This window comes from Mytilus trossulus, chromosome 12 (genome assembly GCF_036588685.1).
Source record: "Mytilus trossulus isolate FHL-02 chromosome 12, PNRI_Mtr1.1.1.hap1, whole genome shotgun sequence".
Classification (NCBI taxonomy): domain Eukaryota; kingdom Metazoa; phylum Mollusca; class Bivalvia; order Mytilida; family Mytilidae; genus Mytilus; species Mytilus trossulus.
In genome coordinates, this window is record NC_086384.1 from 705,611 (window position 1) to 719,012 (window position 13,402).

The following is a 13,402-nucleotide window of genomic DNA, read 5'->3' on the forward strand; positions in this document are numbered from 1 at the left end:
AAGCATTTTTTTTTTATAAATTTGAAAAATCAGAATCAAACTTTGTGACATTGTGGAATTAAATAAGAAATATTGAGAGGCTTTAGACTTTTTATTTTTATTCACATCGACTTTGGAATAATAATAGAGTTGTTTCAATGTAAGTTATGAACCACATATGCCGCCAGATAAGTACAAAAGATTGCCTCCAGCGTTAATGTTTCAAAGTAGAGATAAATATTCATTTGCAGAGATCATTTTTATCTATGATGAGTTTATTCACTCTATGTTTTCAAGCTATACAATTTACCACCACAATGTCTGTAATGCAACCGTTTATACATGACAATTGCATATGGAGGGTATTTGTTTATGGTAGTGTTTCAAATGAACATACATTGTATGTTTGTTTAAATCACAATACTTTTTAAAGAATTCCTTAAATTGGTCATAATTTCATTCGATAGAAATATTAAATAATAGGAATTTCAAAATTCCGGTCGTTTTTGGTTAATGTTCGGCTAACAAGTAATTTCACAATGTCCAGAAGAGATGATTTACAATATAAAAATTGTTTAACAATTATATCTTCGTAAATTGTTAACAGCAAAAGTGCAATAAAACTTTTATTAATTTGATTATTTTTTTGTATCTTCGTGCGACTTCAAAAGACATATGACAATATATTTTAAAGAAAAGATTGTGTATTGGATAGTACTAATATTGCATTTTATTCCTTACATTACCTTTATCTGCAGTTTCATTTTCAATATATTTTCGAATTTTGTTTGCTTCTTCATCAGAAATTACTTTGGCTATCATTTCTTTCATTCTATCTGAATACAGCAGTGAAGGTTTGTTATGCTGATCAAAGCGTCCTGATAGATCACGTATTATATTGCACAACTCATTATAGCGTGTTTCCTCAAGTTCATATGTTGAAGTGTTAAACAGTTCATTTCGTATCAGTCTTATACGTTCTATGTCGTCCCCGATGGCTAAATCTAAGTTTTCAATATCCTGCCAAGTTCCTCCCCAAGGTCCATCAGAACCGATGTTTAAATTGCTTGCTTTATGAAGGTAGAGCTTTCTGTGCTCATTGTACAAATAAGTGAAATTACATTTACTTCTAAGAGGTACATTCTGTCCATCCAAATTCAGTCTATCATACAGAATATCAGTCAAAATATTCATAAATATTATTCCCATTCTTATAAAGTTCAACTCCATCTAAAAGCAAAACGAAATATGAAAAGCAATCTGAAATATATATAATATCAATTATGTTACCAATAAAATATAAGAAACTGTATGATTGCCCATGACACAGCGATGAACAAGTTTAATTTATTTTCCTATGTTATAAAAAAACTATGGGCATTTAACCGTTCAAACTGTTCGTATCTGCGATTACAAAATTAAATTCAATCTGAACCCGACGTGTGCAAGATTATTCATCTATTAATTATTATGAAGAATATAAACAGCTTTATATATCTACGAACTGTGTATCCGTATTTTTATTGGACCTTCAACTATCATTGAACACATTGTAAAATTGTAATTATATTTGTATTTTCAGTTTTTCACCATTTGGATTGGTAGTGAAATAAAAGTCAGCTCCTGAGTGTTTTATCTTTACTTAAACCCAGTCATCTTGGTTACACTCACATGTCCGGCCAGTACAGTGGAAAAGCTACAACTTGCCTGTTGTTTTTCTTGGATAACGTACGCCACTCAACGACAGTCAGCAAACCCATAACGTCGTTCATCGACAACGTTACGTTTTAGTATATTGACGCCAACTTGTCTTTACATATCCAGACAAGGAACGACAACGTAGCAACGTGCATACCTTTACACCGATAGTATACTACATTACTTGTACGTACTAGGCAGCAATCTAACAACGTTGAGTCCCAGTCACGTGGAAGAGCAAGAAGAGGTCCAGCCAGGATGGATATTTCACTGAAGAACTAGAAGACAATCCGCCTAAAACAATACATTAAGATGAAAATGCCGAGACTAGGTGAGTGCGTGAACTTACCGAAAAGGGTCTTTATAGAAAAACGTGACAAGTTTATCACTATTTTTTAGAGGCCCTATGGTCAAACCTAGAATCTCAGTTATTAGAAACGACCAAGCCTCATAAAGACCTCAACCCATTGTTAAGAGCACAAGATAAAATTGTAAACGCCTGTACTTATCATCGCAGGCTCACAGACGAATACTTGAAATTACCTCAAAAATACAAAAACGTTAGACAGACTTCAAGACATTGCTACGTGCGAATTTTCAACGGATATACGAATGTCTAAAGTCGACCTGGCAATTGACACTATGCACGAGCATCGTCTTACCTTGACAAAATCAAAATCTACAAAAACGAGGACATCTAAGGGCAAGAAAAGCGTGCCAAGGTCAAGCCTAGCACGGAGAAAGCGTGCCAAGGCAGAGTTTGCTAGATCAAAGATAGCCTTTGCCGAGCAAGAAGCTGCCCTCCTAAAGCAGGAAGCCGTATTAGAGGAACAGACCCTATACAGACAGACAGAAATTAAGGCCGAAATAGAACAAGAAGCCATTCATGCAAAACAAGAGGCAACACGTAGAAAAGCCGAAGCGGAATAAGAGGCCACACATAGAAAAGCCGAAGCGAAACAATAGGCCACATGTAAAATTGCTGAGGCTGCAGAACTGAAAGCTTAAATGGAACTTGAGGCTGCTCACCTAAAAGCTCGAATTGAACAGGATGAAGAGCACATCAAAGCTGAAAAAGAACAGGATACCATTCGCAGGAAAACTCGAATGGAACAGGAAGCAGCACGTGCGGTCCGAGAAAAAACCGAACTTTCTTGAAGCAGAAATAGAAGCTGCAGCCACAGAAGCCGCGGCTCGTATCCTTGAATACGACCGCAGCCAAGCATTTAGCGATCTCTCTGATAAAACGGAAGACCCTCTCCAGCATGTTCATGATTTCGTCAGCTAACAATATGTACCAACTGCTGTACCTGAAGTTACAGGACCTCAAAAGATAAAGTAAATTCCTGTTAAGATTTAGCTGAGTCATAAAACATCAACGTTCGTGCCATCCGTGGCACTGAATTTGCCGTCACAGACATCTGCTGTCCTACCTTCAGAGACTAAGTCCCCGGAAGTTACCTTAATCCCAGATCTGGGAATAGTAACTGGCATACAAAAACTAAGCCTTTCAGATGAGATCCCTGCTGAACACCAAACACAGGGTGTTTAAAAGTGATCCTGTCTTAGGCACAAAAAAGACGTAATATAAGAGACCCCTGTTGCACACCAGCAACAAATCAATCCTACGTCGGAGATAACTGTATCGGATGGATAAACATTATACTTTGATTGATAATTAATTTTGGATTGTATGGCGATTATTTTGATTCTGATAACGTTTCCGATATTAGTTTTGATTTTATGCAATCCTGAATTGTTAATGTGATAAAGTACAGTATACAGTAAAAAAAAGTGGTGCTCCAAATTATGGAGGTATTATCATGAGTAGAAAAGTACTGTATACAGACTTGTTTCTTTCCCCTTTCTCGATTAACACGGAAATGGTTTTTGAACTTCTTTGTTCATTCTGGAAAACCTACAAGTTAATAGCAAATAATTGAAATGATATAGGCCGTCAATGCGTAAGTGATATGCACATTATTATTTAACGAATGTGTGAACTGCTTATTGTGTCTAATTAACGGTTGTCAATCGCGAATCCGATGTCAACATATCAAACTTGTGACTTGTGTGTTAGTTGGATATTGTCATATTGTGTATTTTTAGGTTGAAACATCATTTACAATAAAAAGTTACAGCCTTTGACGTATTATCTTCATACATTTCAACGCAAGGCAAGATGTCTGTTGATGTCGATAACAAAAGAGTAACGAAGAAGAAAAGAAGTACAGCCAAAGGGAGATTTCATAGAATATATGATCGCTTACTAGAAGGAATAAAGGATGAGTTGGGGACAATTGTGGTTGAAAATATACTTCAAGATTTGGAAACAGCTTACACAGAACTAGAAGCAAGACATGAGGTATTTTTAGAAACATTTGATTCTGAAAATGAAGAAGACAAACCAAAGATAAACGAATATAATCATGATTTAACTGGTATGTACCGAGAACTTTGTAAATCAAGATCATTGTGTGGGAATCTAAGACAGAAGATAAAGCATGAACAAGACAGTAAGTTAAAGGAACAAAACTCGATGAACCATGCTAAGAAAAATAAAGATACTGGAACGTTTAGGGTGAAAAAATTGGAGGCTCCTATTTTTGCTAGCAGTATTCGTGATTATCCAAGTTTCAAAGTTAATTATGAAAGACACATGCTATCGTCATACGGTAAGGATCCTTATGCTCTGAACCAATGTTTAAGTGGTGAAGCCTTTACTGTTGTGAAAGATGTTGACAATGATTTCGAGGAAATGTTTCGGCGTCTTGATATGAAATATGGCAGAGCAGAGAAATTGACTGATCACATATTAAATGAATTGAAAAGATTAAGGAAAATTCAAGAAGGTGACAACATGAAGTTTATTTTGGTAGTAGAAACTGTCGAGAAATGTTAGCTTGATTTAAAACGTATGAACCTCGAATCCGAGATGAACACAGAAACTATGGTGAGTCAGATAGAAAAAATCCTACCGCCTATACAAAAACGTGAATGGGCATTACGAAAACAGAAGACAGAATCGAAAAGTATTCCACTGAGTTTCAAAGAGTTCTTAATTTTTTTGTTAGAGGATAAAAGTGCTCTAGAGTACATGGAGTCTGATTTGCGTGAATATGGAACAACAAAAGGAAAGATGAATACTTTGGATTCAAATGTATCCGAAAATGACGAAAATAATAATGGTGTAGCTGAAGATCCCTTACAAGTACAATTACAAGAGAACCAACAAGTGATGAAACAGGTTGTTGAAGGTAGCACAAGCAATGTCAAACAAACCAACAAGTCGATCATTTCATACAAATATACCGGTACAAATAGAAATACAGAAGGGAAGTTTAAATTTGGTATCACAAATCAGATAATCATGAAATAGGTGACTGTTCTATATTTGCGAGATAAGATAGTCCGACAAAGGTTGATTTAGTGAGACAAAATGGTGGATGTTTCAGTTGTCCAAAGATAGGACATTTGTCAAGACATTGCCACAGCCGTAAAGCTTGTGACATACAAAATGAACTTCATCAACCATGTGGGAAAATTCATCACAAAAATTTGCACACTGCACACATGGATGGCATATCCTTTCATAACTCTACACAGGTGATAAACGATGATAAGAACAAGAATGGGGTACTATTGATGATCAGTTCAGTTCAGTGTAAGGACATGTCTTTGACAACACTTTGGGACCCTGAAGCAAACATGTCACTAATCACACACAAAACTGCTAAACGATTAGGATTATCTGGACAAGATATAACATTATCTGTGACAAAGGTCTGAAATGTAACCGAACATGTACCATGTGTACGAAGCAAAGTGTATGCAATACCGTTGACTGACCTTGGAGATAAGATATGGACAAGAAAAGCATATGGCATGGAGGAATTTACGGCCGAGGTTGCAAGAGTTGATATGAGTAGAGTCGAACAACTGTTCAAAGGTATCAACAAGAATGATATACAAATACCAACTGGCCAAGTAGACATATTTATCTGCACAGATTGTTGTATATTAATGCCTAATAAAGAAGAACAAATTAGAAATCTACGGTTAATGAGAAATCAGTTTGGGTACTGCATTCGTGGCAGCCATCCTCTACTAGGAGTGCCAAAATTGTCAAACCATGGCATAGTCCGCATTTATTGGGCATCTGCATTCCGTTAAATGATATTCATGTATTAGACAGAGACAGTATTAAAAACAAACTAGATTCACTTTTTGACATAGAAGGGCCAGGGAAATAAACCACATTAAAATGTGGTTCATGTAAGTGTGGCGAATATGCTTTATGACAATCGCAACACAGTTTAAGGGAGGAGAGGGAATTAAATGTCATTAAATCAGACATGACACATGATGAAGAATCATCACAGCAATGGATAGTAAATTATCCCTGGATAAAAAATCCGAACAACCTACCAAATAACGTGAATTCAGCCGTATCGATACTTGGATCTACCGAAAAACGACTACTTCGAAATTCATTAAAATATGCAAGTGCCTACGATGAACAGATTATGGATATGGTGAAACGTGGCATAGAAAGGAAATTGACCAAGGAGGAGATGGAGATACATAGCGATCCGGGACATTACATACCACATCATGAGGTATTGAAACCCGAATCAAAATCGACACCATTAAGAATTGTATTTAACTCCTCGTCGTCTTATATGGGACACACTCTGAATGACTATTAGCCGAAAGGGTCCAATGTAATCAATGATTTGTTAGCGGTCTTTATTCGTCTCAGACATAGCTTTGGCTGGTGACATTTCAAAAATGTACAATGCGATAAGACTTTCTCCATAAGATCAGCACACACCGATTTGTGTAGAGAAATTTAGAAACACACACAGATCCAGATCACTATGCATTGTTGACAGTTACCTTTGGCGACAGACCGAGTGGAGCTATTTCGACGCTTCCATTACATCAAACAGCAATAATGCATCAACACATCTACCCAGATGGATCAAAAATGGTGATAAGAAACAGTCATGTAGATGATATATAACAGTCAGTTGAAAGTGAAGATAATGCTCGTTTGATAACCCAGTAGACCGAGAAAATGCTGGCATGTGGAGGTTTTCGCATTAAACATTGAATATATCTGGGAATGAAAAATGCGGCAGTAATCTACAATCCCAAGTTAATGGTGAATCCGAGGAGATTGATTTAGATGAATTTGCACATGAGAAAATTCTCGGCATGAGGTGAGATCCAAAACAAGACTTGTTTGATTTCAAGGTGAATATTATTTTTTCTCCTTAGTACAAGACTTACAAAACTTTGAAGTATTCGAAAAAATAAAGATTTTCTTACCCCAGGAGTAGATTAACTTAACCGTATTTGGTACAACTTTTTGGAATTTTGGGTCCTCAATGCTCTTCAACACTTGATTTTTTTGGTTTTTTAATCATTTTGATCTGAGCGTCACTGATGAGTCTTATGTAGACGAAACGCGCGTCTGGCGTATAACATTATAATCCTGGTACTTTTGATAACTATTTACACCACTGGGTCGATGCCACTGCTGGTGGACGTTTCGTCCCCGAAGGTATTACCAGCCCAGTAGTCAGCACTTCGGTGTTGACATGAATATCAATTATATGGTCATTTTTTTTTTTTAATTTTCTGTTTACAAAACTTTGAATTATTCGAAACACTAATCTTGGTACTCAGCATCTAAGCTGGGTTCTCATGAGAATGAAAACAATACAAATGACAAGGCTCTACCCAATTCTCGATGGGATGATGCCATGTCAGCAGAATCTCGTTAAGAATCGAGGTTTTTTTCAAAGAGCTTTTCGACATAGAACAGTTGACATTTTACAGATGTTTAAAGCCCAATATTGCTGTTTGGGATCCCATGCTAGTTATATTTTCGGAAGGAAGTAAATTATCTTATGGAACATGTGAATATGTCAGATGGAGAACAGCACACGCGGGATTTGAATCACGGTTAGTGATAGCAAAGAACCGTATAGCACCAACAAAACAGATGTCTATTCCTATTTAGTCGTGTTATACACATAGTCAATTCAATGATTGTTAGGGCACAAATTCAACGAGAGACTTATGCATTGGGCACATTTGTTGCTATAAGGGTAGCAGAAATTCAGAAAAAAAGACTGTTTAAACCGTCCGATTGGTGAATTCAATGCAGCGGACCTCGCAACAACGATTACATTTCCTAATGAGTTGGTTGAGAACTCAATATGGAAAAATGGACCTAATTTTTTGAATGATCCAATAGACCAGTGGCCTTTAAGGCAAGATTGTAGTTAAGGTAATGACGAGTTACCTGACACGATAGGTATTGTTATTTCATCTGATATCAAGAAGATGAATGCTACAATGTCTGGTTTAAATTTCGAAAATGTTAAACTGGAAAACATTTCCTCATATTCAAATTTTTTGCGAGTAACATGCATACTGATGCGAATCGTCACTACGAAATCATTCAAAGGTTGGAACGACTTCAACAGTCACCAGCGGTTTCGTACTGTTCAGTAGACCTCTTCGTACCTCTTACAATTAGGATATCGTTAAGGGGCGCACTCATGGAAAAGCTTATGGAGTATTGTTCAACTACATGAGCAGTAGAGCTGTATATGTAGATCTTGCTGATGGATACGATACTAGTAGGTTCATAATGGTCTTACGACGATTTACATCTATTAGAGGATATCCTAAGAAAATAAGGTCGGATCTTGGATCACAACTAGTATCAGCTAGTAAGGAAATAAAGGAAGAAGTAAACAGTTGGCATTGGGATACGATCAAAATGTTTGGGAACGGTAATGGCATGGAATGGGGATTCCCGAAAGCAGCTGACGCTCCTTTGGAAAATGAATGCAATGAATGATTGATTAAATCTGTCAAGAAAAGTTTGAGTCTTGCCATTGGACAATCAATCATGATTTTTTTTGGACTACAAACCGTGTTATTTGAAGTAGCCAACATTTTGAATGAGCGCCCTATAGGAACTTCAACGTCTGATCCGAACGAAGGAACATATTTATGTCCGAATGATCTTATTCTCGGAAGAGCATCTTCGAATGTGCCAGTAGGTCATTGGGATGAATCAGACAATTTAAAAAAAAACGTTGGAAATTCGTGCAATAAGTAGTTAATACATTTTGGAGGAAATAGCATAGAGATTATTTTCCATCGTTAATTATTAGACAGAAATGGCATGTGAGTAAGCGGAACCTTCAAGTTTTAGAGGTTTGGAAAATAATTCGTTTCGTAGTAATTAGAAATTAGGACAAATAGTTGAAGCAAACTCAAGTAGAGATGGTGTGACGAGGGATGTAACTATTCGATACAAGAACATAGGACCAGGAACTATAAATACACCGGAACTCAGGACTTATTGATCAAAAGCCAACAACCCAATAAGAGGCCTACAAAGGTTATGGCAGAGACTGGATGAGCGATATGGTTTTTCCAGAAATGTTTGAGACTTCTCTCACAAGCAGACTTGTCAATTTTTCTACCTGACGAACAAAGATTGCGCACGTCTATATGACTTGTCTGATATTCCATCAGAAATAGAATATCTGATATTATATCAGAAATAGAATATCACAAGGAAAATCCCAAGCTAGGAAGTTTGCTTTTTTATTTCGATTCGTCGTCTGGGATGAATCCTATTGTGGAAAAATGCTATACGGACTCCAAGAAAAGTGGATAACACGGGCCTCAAGATACAAGTCTAAACATGAAGTTGCCTTTCTACCTTTCACAGAATTATCTGCCTTCATCAGGGAAATTAGCAAATAAAGAACGATCCTGGGTTCATTTTTGGGTCAAGAGTCACACCAAGTACAAAAGGTGCTGCGCCAAAGTTCACACCTCAAACATATTCTTAAGTCAATGTTCATATGGCAGCAGTTGAACAGCAACCTGGAGACAGCAGTGAACAACAAAGTCTTTGTATTTTGCATAATACAAAACATACCTTAAATGAATGCCGTGCGTTCCGTGCCAAATCAATCGAGGAACGCAAAGAACTGTTGAGGCAAAACAATCTTTGTTACAAATGCTGTGATTCGACTATGCATAGAAGTCGTGATTGCAACGCAAGTATCAATTGCATTGAATGCGGAAGTAAACAACACACCACCGCATTACATACACATCGAATGTACTAACCCAAAGGTGCACTGCTTTCACCGCAAGATCAGTCGACGGCGGAAAGCTAATTATTACAGCCTACGGCGGGGAGCTACTTGAATTAGCCGAAACCACGCTAACCTCTGTAAGTTCAACTTGCACAGATATTTGCCAAGATGGCAACAGTAGTTAATCTTTTACAAAAATAAGCAGGACAAAGTAATTCGCATGTATGCCATTTTTGACGACCAAACAACCGGTCCCTCACCGCTCCTGAATTCTTCAGCCTATTCAACGTTCAGGAAGAAAACAAAAGACTATATGTTACCCACATGCTCCGCAAGACAATACTAGATTCAATCTGCCGGAACTAAATTGCTACACCTGACGATACTATACAATTACTGTCTTTTGGTAAGGTAAATGTGTGGTTCTATTGACCTCAGAAAAACTGATATTCACTGCGACCAATATAAGATTTCAAAATTCAATAAAACCAAATATTTACAGAAACAAAAGACAGTAATTGTTTTATTCAATATTCCAAGAGAAATATTTGTAATGGTCTAATGGAAAGTATTTACTAAAATCAAACGTTTTTTTTTTACCCAAATTATACATGTAAAATCATGCGACGTTTGTGCAGTGAATAAATATCCTTTTTCGCAAGTGAATATGCCTATTTATTCAAATTCTCACCACCAAAAGTGAATGCCGACAAAGACAAGTACGCTAGAAAACATTCACTTCTCAAGGAAAGCTTAAATTTGCCATTGGTTACGCAATGACAAGAGGAAAGTAGAATAGACAATTCCGACTTAAGTTACTGAGAAAAGGAACATGGCACCGGATGGTCTACTGTGTGCCGTAAACGTAAAGAAAAGCGTCCGTTTCACAAGAAGTTTCCGTTGGATTGCATATCTAGGTCGAAAGAAAATTCTTCCATCAGAACTACAGCCATGGAATTGGATCTTAGATCGCCGCGATCTCGTTGGAACCACCGCCGTGTCTAGGATAGAAGCTGTGAAATATCAAGCCTCAAGAAACTTTGAACTGTTATTATACTGTAGTTAACATTTTATTTGTTTTAATAATGGAATCGTGATGTCAGATAGACCTCAGACGGGGAGTGTTCTGTACTCATTCATCGTTTGTTCTTCAGGTGCTCATCAATTTATACTGCTTATGATTCATTGCGTACATCACTTTATGTGCTCCAGTTTTAGGAGTTTTATACAGGACAGTGTATGAACCCGTGTTTCTTTTCCCTCTCTTCTGAGTTATGAAAACTGCTCAAAAGGCCGTGTGCACAACTGCAAGGAACACGTTGTCCAAAGGAACAATTCGTTGCCCACCACAGCGTGAGTTACCTTTTAAACATTTCAATGATGTCTTTACATCAGCGATGAACTAGTTTAATATATTTTCCTATGTTATAAAGACACTATGATCATCTAACCGTTCAAACTGTTCGTATCTGCGATTACACAATTTAATTCAGACTGAACCCGACTTGTGCAAGAAGATTCATTTATTCATTATTATAAAGAACATTAACAGCTTTATATATCTGCGAACTGTCTATCCCTATTTTTATTGGACTTAAATTATCATTAAACACATTGTAAAATTGTATTTACATTTGTATTTTCAGTTTTTCGCCATTTACATTGGTAGTGAAATAAAAGTCAGCTTCAGATTGTTTTATCTTTACTAAAACCCAGTCATCCTGATTAAACTCGATGTTCCGGCCAGTACACTGGTATATCATAAATTCAAAATCAACTATTGCCGGAAATTCTCCATGTGGGTCATTGATTTTTGATTTTCCTTTTTGAATTTTCCTCGGAGTTCGGTATTTTTGTGTTTTTACTTTTTTTTTATACGCCTTAGACCCGTATGAGTTTGTCAGCATATAATTTAGAGAGGGACGGAGAAACCCGGTATATCGCAATACAAAGTTAACTATTGACGGCTGGTCAAACAAAGAGGTTCTCCATTAAATGGGGACGAAGTCCCCAATAACAGTAAAAAATTAAAAAAAAATCAGACTTTGATTTAAATGTTTATTTAAGAATTGAATGCTTCTTTTTGTAAATTTATTGGGTGGTAAAAGCGTTGACCGAAGTACATTTTGTATGAAGCGCGGAAGCGCTTCATTCTAAAAATGTACGCACGGTAAACGCTTTTACAACCCTATAAAGTTTCAAAAAGAAGTATTCAATACTTATAATTACATTTTTATAGCTAAAATCATGAAAACACGATTTTTATCCAGTTTTATTTATAATTCACCTGTGCACTTTTTTGTGGGACCTCGTGTCATCATGCATGATAAATGTTATTGTCTGATGCAATTGTTTACGGAATAACATGCTAGCCAATCAGAATAACGTATTATAATGAAACTTACATCTAATGTAATTATTTATCAGTCTAAGAAAGGAACTCAATATTAATTCATTTTTGAAAATTGTTTGTTATAAAAAAAAAAACTGATGACAGCGTTTTCTTTGTTTACACTGAATATGACGTCATAACTTAAATAAGGTCACCACTAAAATCTCTAACAACATAACCAAAATTAGAAACGTTAGTTCTTTGTTTACATTGAATATGACGTCATAACGTCACAACTAAATCCCTAACAACAGAACCAAAATCGGAAACGTTACGGTATTACCGTTTCTCTTTTTATCATGTTTGATTTATAAAAAAAAAATCATACAGACTTCGTCCCCATTCACAGGTTATGCCTGCCTCATATCACCACAGGTGGAATTAGGATTTTTTTTTAAACGGTTAATAGCATGTATTACCTAGATCCGTACGAGTTCGTCATTAAAGGGTAAGAGAGTTCACTGGTATATTACAACGTCAAAGTTAACCATTGCAGGCTGGCAAAACTAAGAGATTTTCTACGTGGACTTTTAAACCAGAGGAAGAGTTAGCTAGGCATTGCCTTTGATATAGACTATATCACTCATACCAAAGACCCGTACGAGTTTGTCATACATGTCGGGTACCCGCCCAATTCTATGTTGAAAAATGTCTACGGGTCTAGGTTTCACATGGAGAATCTCTTAGTTTAGCCATCTGGCAATAGTAGCATTGAAATAAATATGTGACATACCGAGTACCCCATACCCTATGCTGACTAAGTCCTATGGGTCAAGGGCATATGTGATTTGGGCTGTTAATGTCAAGTTAAAAGACTCTGAATGATTCTCGCAAGTTTTAAAAATGATATTTCATCGAAAACATAACTGATTTTTATGTTTTTTTTTATTTACTGTGTATTTATCGTCTTGTGTGTCTGATCTGCATTAAATGGAAGATACATAATTGACGGCATATAGTACTTTAAGATGGGACTAATCAACGATCAGATTATGGAATGATAATTAATTCCTTTTAATTCTTTTATCACTCATGGCAAATTTATTAACATAGGAACCGTATTTCTATGGATTGCTTGAGTGAATGTCCAACTTTAAAGAAGTAAATGCATATTTCATCGCATTTGTTCAATTTCTTTATTTACAGCTATCGTTAAAATTCTTTTTTAATCATCCTGTGATCTATAAGATTA

At 36.2% G+C, this 13,402-nt stretch overlaps 1 protein-coding gene across 1 annotated transcript in view; it reads right to left on the bottom strand.

The window, feature by feature from the left end:
• LOC134693517 (uncharacterized) overlaps positions 1-13,402 on the bottom strand; it is a 123,187-nt gene that overhangs the window by 64,302 nt on the left and 45,483 nt on the right. The window contains exon 6 of the mRNA XM_063554353.1: positions 726-1,209. Within this exon, the coding sequence (XP_063410423.1) occupies positions 726-1,209 (484 nt within the window). The remainder of the gene's footprint in view (positions 1-725; positions 1,210-13,402) is intronic.